The sequence below is a fragment of the Egretta garzetta genome, unplaced genomic scaffold, assembly GCF_000687185.1.
Source record: "Egretta garzetta isolate BGI_Z169 unplaced genomic scaffold, ASM68718v1 scaffold373, whole genome shotgun sequence".
NCBI lineage: Eukaryota > Metazoa > Chordata > Aves > Pelecaniformes > Ardeidae > Egretta > Egretta garzetta.
Genome location: NW_009259184.1, coordinates 2,424,827 through 2,447,550, shown reverse-complemented (window position 1 = coordinate 2,447,550; position 22,724 = coordinate 2,424,827). Strand labels below are relative to the sequence as shown.

The 22,724-nt window shown below is 40.2% G+C and overlaps 1 protein-coding gene across 1 annotated transcript in view; it reads left to right on the top strand.

Annotated features, from left to right (window-relative positions):
• Positions 1 to 19,392, top strand: part of PHEX (phosphate regulating endopeptidase homolog X-linked) — a 111,348-nt gene extending 91,956 nt beyond the window's left edge. The window contains exons 16-22 of the mRNA XM_009635698.1: positions 3,593 to 3,647; positions 7,612 to 7,679; positions 9,776 to 9,906; positions 12,943 to 13,008; positions 13,121 to 13,225; positions 15,591 to 15,667; positions 19,290 to 19,392. Of these exons, the coding sequence (XP_009633993.1) occupies positions 3,593 to 3,647; positions 7,612 to 7,679; positions 9,776 to 9,906; positions 12,943 to 13,008; positions 13,121 to 13,225; positions 15,591 to 15,667; positions 19,290 to 19,392 (605 nt within the window). The remainder of the gene's footprint in view (positions 1 to 3,592; positions 3,648 to 7,611; positions 7,680 to 9,775; positions 9,907 to 12,942; positions 13,009 to 13,120; positions 13,226 to 15,590; positions 15,668 to 19,289) is intronic.
• The last annotated feature ends 3,332 nt before the right edge of the window (positions 19,393 to 22,724 follow it).

The window sequence follows — 22,724 nt, the reverse complement described above, 5'->3', positions numbered from 1 at the left end:
ATTCATCTTGACCTTAGCAAGTCTTTCAGCATTGTCTTCCATAACATTCTCAAATACAAACTGCTGAAGAATGGGCTAGACAAGTGGATAGTCAGGTGGGCTGAAAACTGGTTGAACTACCGGGTTTAATGGGCTGTGATCAGAACTGCTGGGCCCTAGAGTGTTGCGATCAGTGGCATAAAGTCCATCTGGAGGATGATCTAGCCTGGCTGTCCCACCTTGCCACCTGTAAGATGCATGGAAGTAGGGTATTGGTGCTGTTCTGCGACAGCTTGAACTCAGCTGTCCACAGACCTCCAGTGCTCCTGTGTCACGTGGCCTCTTTCAGAATGATGCTGCAGTCCTAGGACATTGCTCCAAAAGCAGGTAGGTTGTAACATGGTAGGCAAGGCAGATTCTGCAAGTCCAGGCCAGGTCCTACATATGGCAGATAGGTTTGTGGGGAGTCTGTAATAAGACAAAGCAGTTTTCTTTCCGTGTGCTGGTGGTGAGTAATGGCCTTGAGTGTAGGCTTCAAGCCTGCACTAGCAATAAAATGTATGGAGAGAGGGGCTTTTAGCCCACATCCTTCTTCTGGGGCTGTGTAGAGGGAGAAAGCATGAAAAAATGCACTACAGGCTAAATTTATGATGAGGTATTAGCTTAAAGTACCTTCCCAATGCCTGTATGCATTCCTTCAGATGTGAAACTCTCTGAAGTCTGGATGACTTACTCCTCCAGATCAGCGCTTTGCTTGCTTGAACTCCAGTGGCACATAAATAATCCCATTAGTATTTATTGCTTCTACAGCCTACTATGAGCTCTTCGAGTTCTGTCATTAATTCTTTTAGGTACAATATGCCAAGCAAGCAAGAAACAGACTTCACAAGGGAATTGCCTAAATTGAGGGATTCAAACCAGCACAAAATAAGAAACTGTCAGGTGATGTATCTCCTGTTATAATTTCAAGGAGATTCTAGGTCTAGGACATTGTTATCCTTGTTCCCTCCAAGGATGATATGGTTGGTGCTTGCCTGAGGGAGACATTGCATACAGAGGGATGCCCTGTTGTGTTGCCAACTCTGAATCTGTTCCTTGTAGCATTGCAACAATGGACAAGCACCCTTCCTCATTTAGTGCTACTAATCTCTGGAGAACAGGACACCTTTGCTTTGCTAGCTGCCCAAGAATCACTTTCAAAACTAGATATTTTTTTTCTTAAAAAAGAAAAATAAAATTCTGTTGTGGGTAATACTTTCCAGTTCCCTGAGTTTTGCTCAAATGTGTATTACATTCTAGTGACTTCTGACTCTGCTTTGACCTGAAAATACTTCCTAAGCTTCCTTTAGTGCAATCAAACTACAAAGGTGTTTCACACAGTTGCCCAGAAGCAGAAAACACTCCTTCAACAAGCTCTATGCTCAAGCATGTCTTACCTAAAATGGATCCTGACTTTGAGTAAAATAATTGTCAACCTGTTTTATGGATTCAGGATTGGAGCTTCTTCCTGTTTATTCACAGGACTTGCTCTGTGAACACTTTTATCTCATGGCTTAACTCACACCTGACTGTGTTTCAGCAATGTCCTATGAAGACATGTTTAGATTATATTTCTTAGCTGAATGAGCCTGAGGGAAGGTTTGCACCCAGTTTACTGTAAATAATGTGTATTACCTCTACCTGACACACAGACAAGTGCAAAATCACTACACAAATCAATACCTGGACAAAATAATTGCAGCTCCTTACAAGATCTTGATAGCCTCTTGGTGTGGTGACAGGCACACAGGATTGTGTGATCCCTAAACATGATTTGTGGGGTAACTGTGCTACCTTTGTTCATACCATCTTCAGCATGCGTTCGTTTGTTCATTTTGGCCACAGTTCCTCTCATCTGCTGTTGCGGGGAGAGGATCATTCAGGGTTAGCAGACCCTAATGATTCCTTCACTAAATGGCCTCTTTGGCATGTCCAAAACCCCTTCCTGAGGTTCAATATTTGGAAGGAACCAGGCAAGGTAGTTCAGACCAGATTTCCAGCTCTTAACATCAGCTCTTAACTCAGTGTACTAACAGGTAATTTTCATCAGGTTGTGTGAGTGTACCATTGCTGTGAGATGTTTAAAAACATACACAGTAAAAATACTCTTCTGTGTGTGCTGGGAGGCAAAGAGTTAGATCAGGAAAACCTTGTCCTTGACATTGGTACAATTGTGCTTTGTAGTGCTGGAAAAGAAAATGATAACATGCTTGAAACAACAAAACAGCATCTGGAGAAGTAAGAGAAAAAAACACTCCAAGAATAAGTTTGAAAAACACACACTTTGTAAGCTAATTGCAAATCGGTACTCAAGGTGGCCAGGGAGGAGCAGCAGAAAAAAGCAGACAGGCAGACCAGGAGGACATGCAACATCATTTGACATGAATTATACTCAGCATATTGTCTCCAAAGACTTTGTAAGGGAAGGACAAAAATCTTACCTGATGATTTATCTCAGATATAAAGAAAACCATGTCCTATCTATCAACAAAAAAACCTGAATAGGGTTAGAATTGAGTGAATGTGGTTTTTTGTTCTGATCTGAGTGGTCAGGTAGTTTCTTGAAGAGAGACCCATAAGCTGAAGCAGAGGTTCCTGGGAAAGCAAGCGAATCACCCAAGGAAACTAGTTCTTCCTTGACAAGGCAGTGTCCATGGGGGATAACCTTCAGAGTAGGTGTATGCCTGTGCTTTATAGGTGGGAATTCCTGACATGAGACAACAGATTCCGCATTTGGGTCTGGAAGGATGACGCTTTTCACCGGCATATAAAAAACTTTTTTTTATTTAGCAGTTTTTTGGGCTGTTAAACTGTTACCATGTTCAGCTCCACTGTCTTCAGAATCGTGGCACTGAAATGTCCAGGAATTATAGACAAAATTGTGACTTTGAATTTGAGGAATAACTTTTGGTTCCTATGTGCAACATCAGTAGATCATCACTCACTAGTGTGTCTCATTGACAGGGTTTTGGTGACTAGTTAGTCTACCAGAAGCAGCCAGGTAATTCCTGTAGCTAGACTGACTCTTCAGCCTTAATAGTATACAGCTCTCCTTTACCGGAGTACTTAAGTATGTTCATTTACCTTTGATTTTCATAGACTATATAGAATTAGGTTTACATTTTATCACTTTCATATGTCTCTTGCTGCACCAAAGCCTCACTAAGCTAACACTTTCTGAATTCTTGTTGCATTTTACCTATATATTGTCTGTTAATCTGTCAACACAGCTGAAGGCAATCCAATAGTTTTCTTCACAGGGAACAGTAGGTGGTTTTTGGCAGGAACACATGCACTTACACACACAGACATGTGTAGCCACGGAAGGAAATAAAGTTCTTGCAGTGCAGCATCATGTTGCCATTGTGGTCCTCAAGGAGGGACGTTCTCTGCTTCTTCTCAAAGATCCTCTCTACTGCGTTCTGAAACTACTACCTCCTATAATTCTTTGAAAGAGGAAAACTCCTCTCATAAAACCTTCTGAAACTAAATAAAAAAGGACATAAAATCCAAACCCTTGGGCCTTGTGACTGTTGAACTAGGGGCCTCACAATTACTGTTTTTGCTATTGCAGGATTCCCAGCAGGAGAACTGCAAAAGCCTTTCTTTTGGGGAACAGAGTATCCTAGGTAAGTACTACACCAGAGAACCTCACACACCTGGAAATGAGAAATAACATGGAAAAGTATTGGAAATACATATAGACAAAGAAGAGGGAATGGAGAAGAAGGCTATACCACCGAAGACAACCAACAGGCAATGCACAGGAATACTGTGTTGTCCTTCTATAGGCAAAGTCCTTCTGCTGGCCCAGGTTCTTCCCTGCTGCATCCTGCTTTTACTATTGAAAAATCTGACTTTGAAAACTGCTGCTTTGTGCGATAACTTTTCCTACCCTTGGGAGCTGTGTGTGTTGCTGTTGTCTTAAACTGATGACTGATTTCTCCCAGGAATTGCTAATTAAGTGCACCTGAGTGGAAGTGTTTCAATGCTAGAGCATGCAGATGCAGCAGTGTGCACATGGCAGGTATTAAAAGGCACTGTAAATCAGGTAACTTAACACTTCCTGAACAGAAGTGAATACCCTGAGAAGCCATTTATTATCAGTTTATTGTTCACTTTCTGCTAATATCTAAGATTAACAGTGGGCCTTTGCTTGTGCCTGTTGAGGTGCATGAGAATATCTCCATGCGCGTAAGTGCTTGCCTGAGCAGGCCCATGTGCTACTATAGCTGAGGAAGAGTAATTATAGGTCACGTATATTTAATTTTGAAAAATCACCGATTTCTGCACTTCAATAACTTCTCTTTTAGGTCAGGATAAAAACATGAAAAGTTTCTGACAGCAGTTTTTGAAAGTTATTTTGCACTCCTATAAGGACAGTTACTGGTGAAACATATCCTTAATAAATCATTGTTAAAAAAAATAAAAATTTTAGAACATTTTGGGTTTGGCATCTTCCAATCTGGACGTGTCCTTGTAAACAGGAAATTTGGCAATACAGGTAGAGAGACACATTCAATTTAGGAACAAATGAATTTGCATTCAAAGAGAATTCTTATGAGCCAGGTGACTTTCTAAGTGGTAATTGGGGATAGAAGAAAGTCCTTTCTTGTTAAGGTGAACTTATTTTCTGCTGTGGTTATTGCAGACCTGTTTCCAGCTTTGCTTTCTGAAGAGATTTCTCTGTACCTTGACCTTCTGGCATAGCGAGAAAATTGTGGTTCTTTCAAAGAATTATTCTTTGCTCATTTCTCTTCTTTAAAGGTTACCTTAACTTAAATTGGTTTTGCTTGAGTACGTATCAAAATGTAATTTAGTAAACAAATGTAGCTGGTTTATATCAGACAACAGATTGCTTTTGTCCTTGAAAGATTCTGGATCTGTTTTCTGTCTGCTTAAAAGAAACAGTACATAGCACTGGAACAGAAAAATAATCAAAAAAACTCATCAGCACTTGCTGGAAAACTGATTTAGCAAATATTTAACATTTAGTGGTGTTTTAGTGTCCAGGTCCAGCACAACCACTATAAAACAGTTGCACCTGTTTGCATAAAGGGAAGTTAAGTTATCACTTTAAATCTCAGTACATGAAATAAAATACCATTCAAATGCCATCATTCATAGTTATGAGTCTTCAGTGCCAGATACAGTGAAATAGAGAATTCAAACTACCTGAGTTGCTAGCTTCCTTGCAGTTCTCAGAGCCTTCCCAGTCCCAGAAAGTTCCTCTCTAATAGGGTAACCTCTTGGTCTGCACCTAATCCCCTCCATCTCTGTCCAGCTGTGCCCCAGAAGTGAAGAGCATGAACAGTGCTGAGAGCATTTCTGGCAAAAATGTTGTAGAGCTGGACAAAATGCTGAGGGACGTTACAGAAGCAAAAGCCAAACTTCACCCCATCTTTTGGAGCTGGGGAAAGCCCTAGGAGTGCCCAGACACCATCCTGTTCTTTGTCCCTGCCACTCGTGCCACTTGAGAACCTTAGAGGAAAATTAAGGTGTGTTTAGTAACAGGGCTTATTGGTTCTTGACCTCTTTACATGTTTTGTGCCATTCTTTTTATACTTCTCCAGCTGCAAAAGATCCTGTATAACCACTTTACTTCAGATGTGGAAAACAAGTCTAATATAGTACATTTAGTATGGATAATTATCACTGTGTGCTACACAAGATTACAAATTTGTCACACAAAAGGATGATATTTCCATTGCTGAAATGTATAATTTTAACCAGAATTTTTTAGTGAAGGTCTGCAGTAGTACTTGGGGGGAAAAACAAACAGTAGGGAAGATTTTATCACATGCAAATTGCCTTTCAGGAAAGAAAAAAACAAAGTGAAGAATTGTCATGGGAGCAGGGGGAATTAAATCATATAATACTTTTTGGGCATGACTGAGATGAGCAATTAGTATGCTATGGATCATTAGGTCCAGTAATAACATGTTACTTCAAAACCCTCTGCCTTTCTCCTATTCCAATACAATGTGTTAGAAATACTATAAGCTACTTTGAAGAATGGCATCTCAATAACTGAAATAATTAAAATCACAAAGAACAACTTAACAAATGAAAGATGCATTTAGTACACCACTTTCCCCCCACAATATCCACTGCATTTCATATAAAAAAGCCCTGAACCTTTACCACTTTCATCCCTAATTCTTCCAGATGCATGTTTATTTGGATATGACAAGGAAAACATAATTAATTATCAATCAGGAATGCAAAATATTTCTTTCTGTTCTGGTTCTCCGGTGCATTAGATCTGACTATAGATCATGTCCTGTTCCTGTGCAGGTGCAAGGAAATTGTATGACCTCTTTTTTAAAAATGGAAGGGAGATCTGTTTAATGTTTTACAAACAAGAGTCAGTTATTTGCAAGTCTGTTTGTTGCATGCCACTGAAGAATGATTTGAGCTGGGATTATGGAAGCCCATTTCAGCCTTTGATCCATTCTTTTTTCATGATGAAGCTAAGAGAAAAAATTCACCTATAACTGACCTGTTCTCAGTTAGAATATACAAAATGCAGCAAACTGAAAGAGACAGTTTGGAGCTCATATGATGCTAATAAGAGATTTGGTTAGAAGAGTGAACCATCACAATACTTTTTGAAGTTTTATTTTAACAGTTGTTTTTAAACAAGTAAGAGTTTAACTTCCAGACTTTCAACAACTTTAAGACAAAATTGTGCGGGTCTAATTTTTAGTCCCATTTCCCACCATATCACAAGTTTAAATAAATAATGATCTTTCCCGAGGCAGAATTCTGTTTGATCCTTCTGTCCTTATCAATGATCTTGACAAGGGCATCAAGTGCACCCTCAGTAAGTTTGCAGATGACACCAAGTTGGGTGGAAGTGTCTATCTGCTCGAGGGAAGGAGGGCTCTGCGGAGGTACCTGGACAGGCTGGATCAATGGGCTGAGGCCAACTGTATGAGGTTCAACAAGGCCAAGTGCTGGGTCCTGCACTTGGGTCACAACAACCCCATGCAGCGCTACAGGCTTGGGGAAGAGTGGCTGGAAAGCTGCTCAGCAGAAAAGGACCTGGGGGTACTGGTCAATAGCTGGCTGAAAATGAGCCAGCAGTGTGGCCAGGTAAACAAGAAGGACGTTGAGGCACTGAAGCCTGTCCAGAGAAGGGCAACAAAGCTGGTGAGGGGCCTGGAGCACAAGCCTGATGAGGAGCCGCTGAGGGAACTAGGGTTGTTTAGTCTGGAGAAGAGAAGGCTGAGGGGAGACCTGATCGCCCTCTACAACTGCCTGACAGGAGGCTGTAGCGAGGTGGGGGTTGGCTTCTTCTCCCTGGTAACAGGCCATAGGACAAGGGGAAATGGCCTGAAGTTGCGCCAGGGCAGGTTTAGGTTAGGCATTAGGAAAAAATTTTTCAATGAAAGGGTCCCCATCCCTGGAGGTATTTAAAAGACAGGTAGATGAGTTGCTTAGGGCCATGGTTTAGTGGTGGACTTGGCAGTGTTAGGTTAACAGTTGGACCTGATGATCTTAAAGATCTTTTCCAACCCAAATGATTCTGATTCTATGATGCTCATAAGTGTGGACACTTTCTGAGGAAACTGCTTCTTTGTGTTACAGGTCATTAAGCTATGGTGCCATAGGAGTAATCGTTGGCCACGAGTTTACTCATGGATTTGATAGCAATGGTAAGTATTTGTCCATATGTTGATAATTTATTTTTTTAAACAGAATTGAAAGATTAGAAAGCTGACTTTTATATGTTTTAATTTTCTATTTTTTTGTTTTTCAACAATGCTGAACTGTGTGAAAAAAAATAAAGTTTTTCTTATTTATTTGCATACAATTTTGCTTGTCTGAACTAGATTTTGTTTGGTAAGGAATACCACAATTTTGACACTATTTTTTAATTTTGAATAGAAACTAAATCAACAACACGCTCAGAAAATCCTGGTTGGAGGGAGTAGGAAGGGCAAAGGGATAACTTCTGATTGACAAACATGACTTTCAAGAAAACTTTTCATTTCTGTTTTGACTTTTTTTCAAAAGAAAATTATGTACAAATACCAAATGTACAAATGTACAAAATTATGTACAAATACAAACAGAAGTGGAACAAAAGTGGAACAGAAAATTTATTGCAAAAGATTAAAAAAAAAAAAAAAAGAGAAAGAAGGAATGGTCTGAAAATGTCAAACTAACTGTCCTGAAAAACTAAGTGGAGTGGGGCATTACAACCATCTAACTTCAGCTATCTCTGTAAAGTGCTTCTTAAAATCGGGCTCCTGAGAGAGAGGGGGGGGGAAGAGAAAAACACAAGCCTCCGCCTCCAGGGAGCAATTCTGAGCGTCTGACTGACATCCCGCTCTGACTCATTTTCTAGAGAAACCTCTTTCCACTGAAAATATAGGGAGTTTAAGGAAAAGGAGGCTTCTAGCTCATTGCCTAACCGAAGTTAGGTTGCTTATGTTGCGTTACTTTGAATACCTTTTAAAAAATAAAAGGAAAACCTTGTAACCTGTTGGCACTGCCCCACAACATTATGCATAAGCAAACACTCCTGAATGGTGAAATGTTTCTTTATAAACTCCCATCTGCCCTTCCATTTCCGTATAGTACCGGTTATGGTGTAGCAAGTACATCCATGTATTTGAGTGGATAGTTTGATTTGATGAACTTGACTTCTGGAACTGACCTCCATTTGAGTATAGCATGATTAAGAGACCCTGCAAGAGAGGATATTACAGCACTTGAGTACGGGCTGATTTTTTCATTCTGCAGTGTGATGTGGAGGGCCTGAACTTAGTCTTCAGTGCTGGCCCAATGTTCCTAAAAGTCTGGCAGTCAGGTCTTTATATAGTCTTTTGTTGCAGAAAGGTAGACACAAGACATGTTAGGACTTGTTTTGAGAGCAGGTTTAGCTGCCTATGTGGATGTAAACTTGCTCTGTGATTTGATTCTTTGTTATGACTGCAGGAAAGAGAGGTAGGGAACATCCAGTAGACATGATACCAATACCAAAGATATTTCCTTTCATCTTTTTATTTCTTTGTTTTTTTCCCCGTGTGTTGTCTTGTTCAAGATGACAAATTCCATAGAGGCTTATTTATTCCTATTATTTGGAAGGTAAGAGCCTGGGCAAGAGATAGTGGTCTGCTTAGGGAAGCAAACCTTAAGTGCCTCTCTGACTGGCTGGAGACATGATGGAGACTAGATACTCTCCTACAAATGAGATGGAGCAGGGACCTGAGGCTGAATCTTCCATGAGCCATTGCTGTAACCATCAGCCTGGGAAACAGAATGTATGTATTCTCCTTGCTTCCATGAATAAGGTTCAAATATTCTGGTTTTGCTCCAAGGCAAAAAATGGAAACTTCAGAAGTTTCCATGAAGTGGATTTTTTTTCAAGCGTATAATTAATTAATAATAAATTAGCTATCGTCGGGGTTGCAGAATCAAAGATATATGGGCTGAGGATGAAAAATACAATTATACTTACAAGAAAGCTCATATGCCTCTTACATTATGTAATTATAGAATGTGCTATATCACCCACTAGTCACTACTAATTTTTTCTGAAAATGGAAATTATGACAATGCTGCCAGTTTTTCACCACTGACTTGAGCGGGATCAAGATTTTTCTCTCTGATCTTATCCATTTTGTGCACACACTTGCATGAGTACATCTACCTCTCATTTCTGTGCAGGTGATAGATTCCCAAACTGGAAAAATATGGGGGTTTCTCTCACAAAAACATTTGTTTTCTTTCTTCCTTGTTTAAGGTCGGAAATATGACAAAAATGGAAATTTAGACCCTTGGTGGACAACTGACTCTGAAGAAAAATTTAAAGAGAAAACAAAATGCATGATTAATCAATACAGCAATTACTACTGGAAAAGAGCTGGCTTACATGTATGTAAAACACCAGTGACTGAAAGCAGTGGTGCCTTAGGAGTTTTAAGGGGGAGGATGTGTATTGAGTTATCTTTTTATAAATCCCAGCATATTTGGGTGTTAGGCTACCAACTTCATTTCTCACAAATCATTTTTTTAAGTGAATAATTGTGATAGAAATTGTCTGTCACATTTGATTAGTTCAGTCAAATACCACTACCCACACCCTAGTGACAGGGTTAAACCACTTCTTCTCATCACATCGTATTGGAATCAGAAGAAGAGGATGAAGCCGCTCAGCAGGGCCTGTCTAATTGCTGTGAGCATGTTAAATGTCTTCTAAAGATGAGTTCCATAATGAAAACTGAGCAGCCACTCTTTTAAAAAAGAATATAATAGCATGTTTTATAGATTCCTTTAGCAATTCTGCCTGTTATTTATTACAGCTATAAAATGGATGCATAAACCCTACTTTATTTCCCATGCAACTCTTGCTATTTCTTCCACGTGTGCACGTAGACCCAATTTGTATCTCAAATGAAGGGCGTATGATAGCAGTAGTTCATAGAAAAGGACTGAGAAAGAAACTGCAAGGGAATGGTTTCTGTTTCACTGTCCATTGGTTATGGGCTTCCCTGAAAATTATGTAAGAGTCCAAAATGAAGGACAAATAGCATAAATCCCAGAACTTCTGGAATCAATAGCTAAAGTTCCAGTAATGTTGGCTGGGACATGATTTTAATCTTAATTTTCAGGATAAAACACATACCCCACCCCCTACTAATTTCTACCATCTCTACTTACATTTTAAAATCAGAAATACAATTACGTCTTTGCCTTTTAAGAATAGAGAGGTCCCACTGAATGCTTAGCAATAATTTTAACACTTTCCCTGAGCTGTTTGTATTAGCCTCAGAGACAAAAAGGCTATATTGTAGTCCAGTCTGTAGTCCAACAACTCAGACTTGAAGTACTTCATATAAGCTAATTTACAAATAAAAATTCTCAGACTCATTCCTGAATATCTGTAGGACAAAAACTGTCAATACAAAAATGCTGCTTAAAAAAGGTCATTAAAACCTTTCCCAGGGATGTGACTGAGCCATTCCCATGCTCCCGCCATTGGCTTGGCCATCCCTTTTACCTTCTGTGGTGTCTTTTGAGGTGGGGTAGGTCTGAATTTCCCTCCAGAGCGTAGCTATTGCCTTTGAAGTCTGTGGATGGGTTTACTAGAGAGATCCTCTCACCTACAGCCTTGTCATCTGTAAGGCTTTTCCCTCCTATTTCTGTGGGATAACCGAAAGCACTTTTTTAGATGCTAGAAGAAGAATCTTGATATTTTCTGCCATATTCTATAGCTTCTTATGAAGAACTATGCATGCAAAGAGCTTTTTTTTTTTGCCTGTCATTTACATCAATATTTGTACATTCTGCATTTTTTTACCCCTGTATGAATATTTTACATGGATCAAGGAACCTATTTGTTATTCTTCTTTCTCATTCAGTTTACAAGAAAAAATACCTCCAGAAAAGAAGCGTAATGAAAGAAAAAGTGGATATAGAAATAGCTTCAGAGCACAGTAATCACATAAAGTCATCTGATCAAATAAAGGGCTTATCGTGGTCCCTGAGCCCGGTCATGAACTGTCAGCACAGGGTAGTCTCAGATACCTGACCCAGAGCTGCCTGAGGTCTGCAGAAAGACTTCTTCCACTTATTAAAATGACCTATAGCCCAAGTGCCACCGATAGGTTATTCTCATCTTATGCTCTAAATCAGTCTACTTCACAAGCCCACTGAAATAAAAATGTATGAGCAGGTAGACCAGAAAAAAAGCCAGCTGATGTGTGTGCATGTTCCCTGGTGTCCCAGCATCTTTTTTTCCTAAAAGCCCCTCTCCCACCTCCCGAGGGGAGGGAGGGCTGGCAGGAAAGGAGTGCACTTTGCTCTACTGCTCCCATTTCTCCTTTGTTACCCTTGGGTGTAACACTGGACCCAAGGCATCAAGCAAGATACCTTGGGTCCAGTCAGGGTGCTCATCTGCACTGAGAGGTGGAGCTGTGCACCTGTGTGTACCTGGGTATCCCCTAGGTCCCCTTCTTCCCCCTCTTCTCCCCTTTTTTCCCCTCTTTTACCATCCTGAAACTCAGGTGGGTCCTGACGCCAACCCCGCTATACTCATCCCTGTGGCACAGTAAAGCCTATTGTTGGAGGATTTGCAGGACAGCATCGACCTTCAGAGCTCTGCTCAAAACTGTGCTCAATTACCTTGTTTATTTGAGGCACAGTAGAGAGTAAAGCTGCTTAATTACAAATACAGTTTGGTAACACTAAGACCCTAGTAGGCTGGGTGATCAGAGATAATGCTGCAGAATAATTAATTGCAGAAATGAGGGGTTTTTTTCATAATTCTATTGCACTTGGTAATACCAGGAGTCTGGCTTTTTCAGAAAGTTTAGATAGCACTGCTTCTTGCAATATATTCTTGTTGCTATCACTCTTGCTCTTAGAATCAGTACTGGGGAAAAGCAGCATGAATCTTCTTAGCAGATATTTATAGAGCACTGAATATACTATCAATTTCAATTCTGTCTCTGACAGTTATTTTTAATTATGCTGTTCTATGTTATGACTTAAAAGTTATTTTAGCATCCCAGTAGTATATAGAGACTTATGTAGAGAAACAGATATAACCTTTTATCTGAAAGTTTAAGAAAGGGGCTACTGGATCTCACATGTAACCAGAGAAAAACAGTCTTCAATGGAAAAATATTGATGCTCAGATCAAAGATCAGGGACTGGATTCTTGAGTGCATTTTATCTACTACATTTTGTGCGACAGAGATCTAGGATGAGAGCCAGGATAACTCATCACAGAGAATTGTTTACTGACAGTTTTCACATTGAAACCCAGTTTTCTTAACCAGAAATATGATGGTTGAAATTGGCTGGGGTCATTCTTGCCTTGTTTTATTTTTTCCCCTGTTTCTTGAAGTTGATCAAGAAGGAAGTTCAGAAATGGGTCAAATGACTGATATTCTTTCATTCTGCCAGGTGAAAGGCAAGAGGACTTTGGCAGAAAACATTGCAGATAATGGAGGTTTGCGAGAGGCTTTCAGGGTAAGTAGATGAAAAATATCTGAAACACAGTATTGTTTAAAAAAAAAGAAAAAGAAAAACTGTGGTTAGGCTCTATGTCACTGAAAGGCACTTAGTATCTCTTTCTTATCAGGCATACAGGAGATGGATTACAGAGAAGAGGGGAGGGGAAGAAGAGCCTTTACTGCCAGGCCTTGAGTTCACACACAACCAGCTTTTCTTTCTGAGTTATGCCCATGTGAGTAGTACAAATGTGTTTCAAGTCCCCATCTATTAACCTGTGCAATGTACAGTGCAGACAAGAGACTGCTTCATTTCAACAGTCTACACCAGCCAAGCACAGACTTTTAAGAATATAAGCAGAGACTTCTTTTCCCAGGACTATTATTTCTTTTCTTTTTCTTTGTCATCATCTATCTAGCCATGGTTCCAGAACTGCTGAAATTATTCTTTGTTTTGCACAATGTTGTCATGGCATCTTTCTTTCCTCTTGCATTGTACCTCCGCTGCAAGGCTCCTCTTGCACAGTATTGACTCCTTAACCTCTTTCCATTTTAGCTTCCCAGTTTTCTGGTGCTTGCCATATGCAGCAGTTTCTGACTGCTTCCAGCACAGGCTCCTGTTGCAAATGTACCAGCACCATTAGCAACTGGACATGTTGTTCAAGGAAACTAAGCATCAGTGAAGAAAACCTTATTTTTTCCCATCTTTGTTTGCTGTACACTACATATGCTAGCAAAACTTTGATAGGGGATGTGAGGTTTTTATAAAAACACGTATAACAAAAGAGAGAATCAGAAATTATTTATTTGGTTAAGACAGTTGGGGCAAAACCTCCCTGTATGAGGAGTAAAATTTGGGCTATAAAACTTGGCCCACCAGTTGAAGGAATGAATCATCTAAAACTGAAGAAACAGAACCCAATGCAACCAATGCAGCCAACCCTGACTAAAAATCATTTCTCTGCCAAGAGTCAGTGTAGCAGTGTATGGGTCTATGGCCGCTTAAGTTTGACAATATTGACCAACGAAAGGCTCCACTTTGGTCGTGAATGCTGAGGTTAAGTTTCATGCTGTCTCAGTTTTTCTCCAGGAAAACTTTGAAGCCATAGGGAAGATCTGGGGGTCTTACAGGACCACTGCAGGAATCGTACATCCAGTGGACCCTCTGAGGGGAGGCACATGCACAGTGAGAGCAGTGTATGCCAGGTACCTTGAGCTCAGCTTGTTTCCACAGAGCTTAAGACACTCAGTGGACTCATTCAAACTTCCAGGACTGTCTTCAGCCAGACAAAACTGCACTAAAGTTCACATATCCTATGGAAGCCTGTTTGTGCTCATTTGGGCTGGGATAGAGTTAATTTTATTCCCAGTAGCTAGTGTGGGGCTGTGTTTTGGATTTGTGCTGAAAACAGTGCTGATGACACAGAGATATGTTAGGTACTGCTGAGCAGGGCTTACACAGAATCAAGGCCTTTTCTGCTTCTTACCTCACTCCACCCCACCAACTAGTAGGCTGGGTGTGCACAAGAAACTGGGAGGGGGCACAGCTGGGACAGCTCACCCCAACTGACCAAAGGGACATCCCACACCATGTGATGTCATGTTCAGCATATAAAGCTGGGGGAAGAAGAAGGAAGGGGAACATTCGGAGTGATGGAGCCCTGCTTTCCTGGAGATGGCTGAACACCCGCCTGCCCTTGGGAAGCAGTGAATGGATTCCTTGGTTTGCTTTGCTTATGTGTGTGGCTTTTGCTTTACCTATTAAACTGTCTTTATCTCAACCCATGAGTTTTCTTACTTACACACTTTTGATTCTCTCTCCCATCCCACCAGGGGGGAGTGAGTGAGCAGCTGGGTGGTGCTTAGTTGCCGGCTGGGGTTAAACCACAACACTGGCTTAAAGGATTTTATCGATAGGAATCATTCAACACAGGGGCTTAGGTAAGGTAGGGGCTGCTTAAATGAGATTTTTCATGCAACGGATACAGCATAAGAGGGATTATTTAGTTGTGCAAATAGTCTCTCTACCATGCTTTGTGGTCTGTTACAACTGGGTCAAGCATTATGTTAGGAATAGTGAATTGGGGACCACTGATGGAAACCTGGAAAATGTGTAATTCCAAAAGAAACTGACATTCCAACGTGGAACAAATGTGTCAGGTAGTATAGCTGCAATTCTAGGGGTGATAAGCTTCATTATATGAACTTTTTATGAACATTCCAGAGCTTTGAGGCCAAGAGGTATGGTTGATAATTACTAAGGCATGAGGTGCTGCAGCACAAGCTGAAAAGCAAGCTACAGTTATAGAGAACCTCAAAAAAAGAACTAGGAAAGTGGCTATGATTAGATGATGGGAATGAGTGGGTGGAGAATAACAGTGGGTGGAGACTGGCTCCATTAAGGGATTTGAAAAACAAGAGAATATAGCAACAGAAAACTGCAAGCTAGCAAAGGTGAAACAAAAAAGTAGTTTGTGGTGTCTTTCCATTTTGTGCATTCTTTAAGTAATAGACATCTTAAGAACAGTAACATTACATTATACTTTACTTCCAAAGTCATCCCAGATAATGTGCCTATTTCTGCTTTTTATCTTTTATTAGGTAAGATGCAACTCCTTTAGACCAGAATCTGCGAGAGAGCAAATATATATTGGAGCTCACAGCCCTCCTCAGTTCAGGTAGTGCAAATAATGTATTTACTCAGTATATATACAGAATCAATCACTGCAGCACACAGGTGCCGAAATTTAGCATGTTAAGAGGGGTTTAAGAGCAAACACAAAATTGGACTGTTCTCTTGGCTTAGATTGAAATTGAACTATTTTTATTAGCTTATCTTTCACTATTACAGATGTTCTTCTGTAAAAATGAGGGGCTTCCATCTGCCTTCAAAAGCAGTTGAACCAGAACGCACTCTGATCCCTGTGATGTTCTATAATCATGGCCTGAGTATCTAAAATGTCTAGTCTATTGGGTTTTTTTCTATGCAATTCTACTTTAGACAACAATGAATATTAGGAGGGTCCTTGATTTAATCTGCCTGGGTTCATTAAAAGCTTTAAAGCGAGTACCTTGAAATAAATTGATAATGGAAAGCAAAACATGCCCTGAAAGTTCAGTTCAGGATTGAACTTACTTACACTTCAAGACACCTGTGGCAGTCCAGCCATAACAGTGTGTCTGTGTCTTTGCCCAAAAGGCCTCCCACAGGCTCTCCTAACCACAGACACCCTTGAATTCTAAGAAGGAACGGCTGGAATAGGAGGAAGGTTTAAAGGTTTCATCAGAATTAGGAAGCCAGACTTTATTTCTCTGCTTCTCCACAGAATTTGCGTGACTAAGAGCAATTTTTTTCTGTTGGGATTCATGTCAGTTGTATTCACTAAGAATTTTGTGTTTGTCCTCAGTCAAGTGCTGCATTACCTCTGTATCTGGAGGAAGGATATTAACTCCACAAGCTGATTCATAATGGAGGTTTCTCCAACACATGGGATTAGTTGCCTGCTGGAGATTCCTACCACTTTCTGTTGACTAAAGGGATCCCCCCTTCTCCATGGCTAAATTTAGGTGATATGAGCCCACTTTGCCTCAGTTCTCTTTTAGTAAAGTAAAAATAGCAACCCTGCCTTCACTGGGAAGTCATGAGGTTGCTTCATAGGTACTCTGCCCTATTTGCAACACAGCCACATCAAAGCTGAAGATATAAACACGGCATGCATAACACACATTGAGCTACTTATAACCAGAATGGGTTAAGAAATAATGGAACTGGAAACATGATGGCACAAATTTAACATAAGCTAGCATTGCAGTTGTGTATGCTTGGTCTTGGAGGACTTCTATACTCTGCCTTGAAACCTGCACTACTGTACCTTTGCAATACCTGCTACGCCAGCTAGCTAGGGTAAAACTAATGCAGTATGCAAATCTGCATGCCTTTTAGCAATTGAAGAACATCATGACAATGAGGACAGAAGTATCAGGCTGATCTTCAGCCTACAGAGTGGTATTGTTTTATAATTCCTGCCCTTCTTAAGGTTTTGGTAAAATAACCATCTCTTGCCTTTTAAAGTCCTATATGTATATTTATATTTTCTGAATCATTACATAGTGACATTCCATGAGATGGTGCCAATCACAAAATATACACAGAAGCCTGGGGTTAGAGCATTCATGAGGAAAACTCATGAAGGAATCAGGCTAAGGAAGAAAATTCCAGAGAAGATGAGATTAATTTGGGGTCTAGAAAATATAGGCAAAATGTTTTCTTAGTTTTTATGTGAGATACTCAGAACAGGCTTCTGTTTCAGACCTGAAGAGAAACCGTGGTGCTTGTCATTTCTTGCAAATCGTATCAACTGGGCTAGCAAATTATATTATCTATTTCCCTGCATTTCATTTATGTCCCAAGACCATTATGAGCGTAACAGTAGTACAGCTAGTTTCAACATTGACAGCTCTTGCTTTCCAAAAAGCCCAAACAGCCCTTTTTTAAGTAATTAAAAAAAGTAACTATAATAGATCACAGAAATGAGCAACACATACCCTGAGCATAGGTGTGCATCTCAGCTAGTCAGCCCAAGGTTCTCTTCACAGTCAAAAAAGGATAGGCATTTTGAAAGTGTGTGTGTGTGTGTGTGTGTGTGTGTGTGTGTGTATGTATGTATAAGGCATAATCCTTCTCTAAGCAGTAAATTTGGATTACTTAGACTCTGCAAGTACATCTTTCTATTGACTGCCAAGAGAGCCCAGGGTGATCCGTTCAGGGAAAGGTGTCTCTACTGTAGTTCACTGGGATGAAATCCAGACAGCCCACTCTGACTCCACAGTTAACCTGTGGCAATATCAAACCATGGGTAGAAAAGTCATGTGCATGGACACATAAAGATCTTTTGCTGGCTAGGTTCTGGTTCAATTTATTTTTAATTGGCAGATTTTCAGTATTAGCATGTGTCTTTGCTATTATTGAATGCTGATTTCAGAGTGAAATCCCTGGCATGGCAAGCAGAACTCCCACCAACTTCAGCAGCAGTTCTGCATGACCAGCTCTTGCTGTTCCAGTCCCTGAATATGTATTTGCAATATTTTTACAGTAAAGCTGTATATCTTATTTGAAGCCAAACATCATTTTGCAGTTCTCCCTACAAAACTGACCTTTAGATATTTTTGTGCCAGCTAACTGCAAATTTTCTTACCCACAGAAAGTCTAATCAATGTAATAAGAATGTTTTCTACCATGCTGAGCTATGCTGAGAAGCTGATTGTCTGCAATGGAGAAAAATGCCTTCCCACTGCATAACAAAGAGGGTGGAGAGGCATACAATTAATATCTCAGTAGAGACTTTTCTGCTTTTAACTCAGGATGCTGTTTACTTTAGTATCATTGCAAATTTCAGGTTAGTAAATTCCAAGGTGCTTAAAAGCATAGGAAAAATCAGCAAACAACACAATCCCAATCTAGCAATGGTAAAATAATGATCTCTGACAGCATGAAATAATACAGACATGAAAGCAGGAGCCAAGGATGACTGCATACAAAGAGCTAGCCCTTCCCCTATGCCTGAAGGTGCCGGTCTGGGTTGCAGACACATTGCCTAGCTTGTGTGAGGCAGGGATGTGCTGCTCTTTCCGTATCACACCATCTGTGGTGGAAGCAACAGAGCCTGGGAGCTGGTCAGGGCAGAAGCCTCAGAAAATGTATTTCCAAACTATCAGAGGAGTTGAGATGTTCACGGGTGTAAGGCTGAGCTGGCCAGTAAGAGGGGTTCTACCTGAAACTCCCCCCCCCCAGCTCCACACCGCAGAGTCCCATGGAGCCAGCATGTGTGTGTGCATGCCGGTGGGCAGAGAGTGTTCTTCCAAGAATCTGGCTGGCACAAGTCAAAACAAATCATTTCCAGCATAACCATGTGCCTACACGCTCCTACCTACTGGGCTGCAGTGGTGCGACAGCTGCTGGAAGAAGAATTCCACCATGCAAGGCTATCACTGATCTAGCATTGCTGCCAAGGGTTGGATTAGAAAATTGTTCTAAATGACATAGTATCCACAAAATGCAATTGGGTTTGGTTGAGTTTCTAGCAAAGTAAGATGCTTCTCAAAGCACCGAATGAAACAAGACTGTCTTCACATTAACTTTAAATGGGAGTGCTTCTCCTGAGCTTTTTGGTTTTATTTGTGGAAAAAAGACATGGGAAACCTGAAAATTCAACCTGAAGTAAAGTCACTGAAACACTAAAGGCCTGCAGTGTTTAACGGAAGACAATCTGCATGTTGACTACTTTTGTCTTCTCTTTGCAGAGTCATTGGTGCCATGAGCAACTTTGAAGAGTTCCGTAAAGCTTTCAACTGCCCATCAAATACGACAATGAACCGAGGGGCAGAATCCTGCCGGCTGTGGTAGATACCCCTTCCAGGTCTTCTGTCAAAGAGGGGTCTGCAACGTGAACCTGAGCTCAAGCCCACTTCTAGAGTTTCAGAATAATGTTCTGCAATCTGGAGAGGTGTTATTTTGAATGCATCTTCCTTATCCATGCTGATAACCTGCATGGATCTAATCACTCTCTATCCAGAGCCTAGAAACTTTTGAAAGGGGAGAAGAGTGTAGGTTTTCTTTAATAGTAATGTAAAAAAAAAATTCCTTTAATCCGTAAAGATACTCCTGTTCATCTGCAGGTGCATTGCTGTTGATGGGTAACTGTCATTATCAATTCTAATTCCTGATTTATAGTTGAGCAAGAGGTAAATGCTAAAACTCAGTTTTAATCTATTGCTCTGCAGGGGTGCTGTGCAGAATGCTCCCCCACAAAATTCATTCTTTCTGGATGAAGAAATTCATGAAACCTGCTATAAAACCAGCTCTGATCTGCTGTGTGATACAGCACTTTCACAACTTAGACTGTTACTGCTCAGCATGCCATAAATGATGTTGCATGATGTAAAGACACAAGACTTTATATAAATTCGGTTTAATATGTCAGATTAGTGCCTCGGGTTTTGGAACAGTTTCAAGCTGAGAAAGCATGTCATGGTTTCCATCTGCTAGGACTGAACAGAAAGGATACTTGTTAGATCCTGGCCTTTTCTAATTTTAGAAGAGCTTATGATAAGAATCAATGTATGGTGAAAATCAGAGGCTTGCAGAGGGAATTCCCAGCACCATGATACTCAGAAATATTACAGCACTTACTCCTGTTCACAGTGTGGGCAGGTTTTTTTCCCAAGAGGTGATTTTTACCTTATGTTGAAGATAGCTTCACCTACACTTATTTTTAAGTCTGAAATACTAGACCAGTATTAATTCAGGGGTTTCTTAGTGTCTGGGTCTTACAGAGGAATGTACGTGGTGTGCATGTTTGTCCTCATGATCTGGACAGGGCAGGGTGACTTGTGATTTTAAGGAAAGAAGACTACGTGACTGAAAAACAGAGCACCAGCTGCATTTGACTTGTCTGGATAAAAAGAGAAATTCAGGAGTAGACGACTGTTCAATACAGTATACATGCAGGTCGGCTGAGTTTTTCATTTGATTTCTAAAAATACTCATTAAAAATATTTTATTGCAGCAGAAAAACTTTAACACAAAACTATTACTAAGGGGGCGGGGGGGAGGGAACAAAACAGATGTTTCTTCCCCAACAGAAAGGTAGATATTTAACTGCTATTTATTTATATCTTGTGCATTAATTCATTTTACATGGTGGAATTGTTTCAAATGGAGAGAGCGTTTCTTTAGACTGATTTAATTACTGCAAATCTATATATATGATTGTGTGTGTATATACTATATATATATATATATATACAAAAATATAGATTCTTCTGTATGCTTAAATTTTATCAGTATAGAAATGTTAGTAAGATAAACTTTTTTTACAAGGATTGGTCAAATATTTTCCAACAGTCAGGGTGGAGGAAGGTTGAATTGAAGCTAAGTTTTTGCAAATGGGGTTAGTTTCCTATATTTCTTTATAAAGGAGGGGGACATCATGGAAACATAATTTATGGAAGGAGACAGGCCTTCAAGCTACCTTCCAGAAAGAAGGAAGCTGAGACTCCTTTACTCAAGGCACTGTTGCCACTTCTTAGAAACAAAATATTATGTTTTGGGACCAGGACTTTCTTTTTTAATTTTTTTCCCTGAAAAAGTCAAAGTTTTCTTAAGAGGAAAAGCACTTTTTCTTCCTTCAAGCTGGTTCTGTTCCTGAGTACCATGGAATAGAGTTTGCCATTTGAATTGCCACTACTAAATTCTTTTTTTCTGGAAATATTTTTCACATAAACTGTTTAGACGGCATTATTTATATTGAGACTTTCCTCAAACAAGCAGGTATGGATCTTGAGCAAAGTGATACTGTTCACCTACTAATGGGAAAGTTTCTTAGCAAACTGAGTACTGTACTGGATTAATTCCTGTGCTCATTTGAGCACTGACACGACTTGATGTTGGCTGCTTTGGATCAACAGCACGAAGTTCAGGGGTGACACCCTGGCCCCATTAAAGGTAGTACCAATATGGTCATTGTCCTCAAAAAAGTCAGGACAACAACTCAAATACTTATCTAAACTTTCCAAATCACTGGACTATGCAAAGCCAGTTTCACAAGAGTCTTTGAGTCTTCTAATTTTATCTCTCATGTCAGAGGTGATTTGCAAGAGCTCCTCTCTCATGGCTGTTTTCCAGTGGGACAGATTCTGTCATTTTGTGGTTTATGGGATTGTTTCTCTGTACTGAATAGTGATTCTTCTGAAAAGCCTGATGTTCGCTGCCTTAAACGCCACTCTTGCTGCTCTGTGCTAGGCTTGGGTCTTTGAAAAATCACCAGGGATAACTGAGATATACATATTCCCAACAGCACAGGAACCACTGCAAAAATGCATTCTTAAAACTTGGTCACCAAAGACAGCTAAAGCATATTGATGGTTTGTGAGGTCTTGTCCCATTGCTTCTGTGTTATCAGACCCCTTGGCCCTGCTTCGTTTTCACATTGTGCCTCCTGGGTCTATGCTAGCAATGCCTTGCTGTGTTGTTATCAGGCTCACCTATTACATCTATGCAAACAGATCCTTCATCATACATATTCTTCTACCAGAGCTTTTAAATTGGTATTTTTTTAAATTGCCAGTAATTATGTCAACACTCTTTTTCCTTTAAGCGTACTGTGAAACCTTGCTTCCTGTTGGCTTGGTAATCTTCTTCTCTCCCAGTGATCATGTGGGAAAGGATCACCTATGAACAAATCATTCTTACCTATGTAAATTTGGAGATACTTTTCTACTGTGTAGACATAAAGAAGCATTCCCTACTCGTGCCCCACTTCCCCTTCTTTGGGTCCTGAAAATATGTGAACCTCCTTTTTATAGCGCAACCCTGAAAACTCTAAAACACCACCTTATACTGTGAGTATTGCTGCTCACCACGTTGCAAAAGTGTTAGCTTTACACACAAGTAGCTCTCTGAAACGGCGGCTGTGCTATTCACCTGTGTAAGATGCTTAGGTACACGAATGATGCCCAAGCTGGGTCTGGATGCCAAAGAACCAAAAAACCCAGTTGCATTATAAAACTCTGCCTCATGCCCTGTGCAGGGGGACTTCTGTATGTAGCATTCTTTATGTAGGTACGTTATTGCAAGACTAAATGTTTGAATTATAAAATAATCAGGTGGGGTTATGTATAACTTTTCATTGAGTATTATTCAACAAATTACATGCTTAGAAGTATATCTCACAGCAA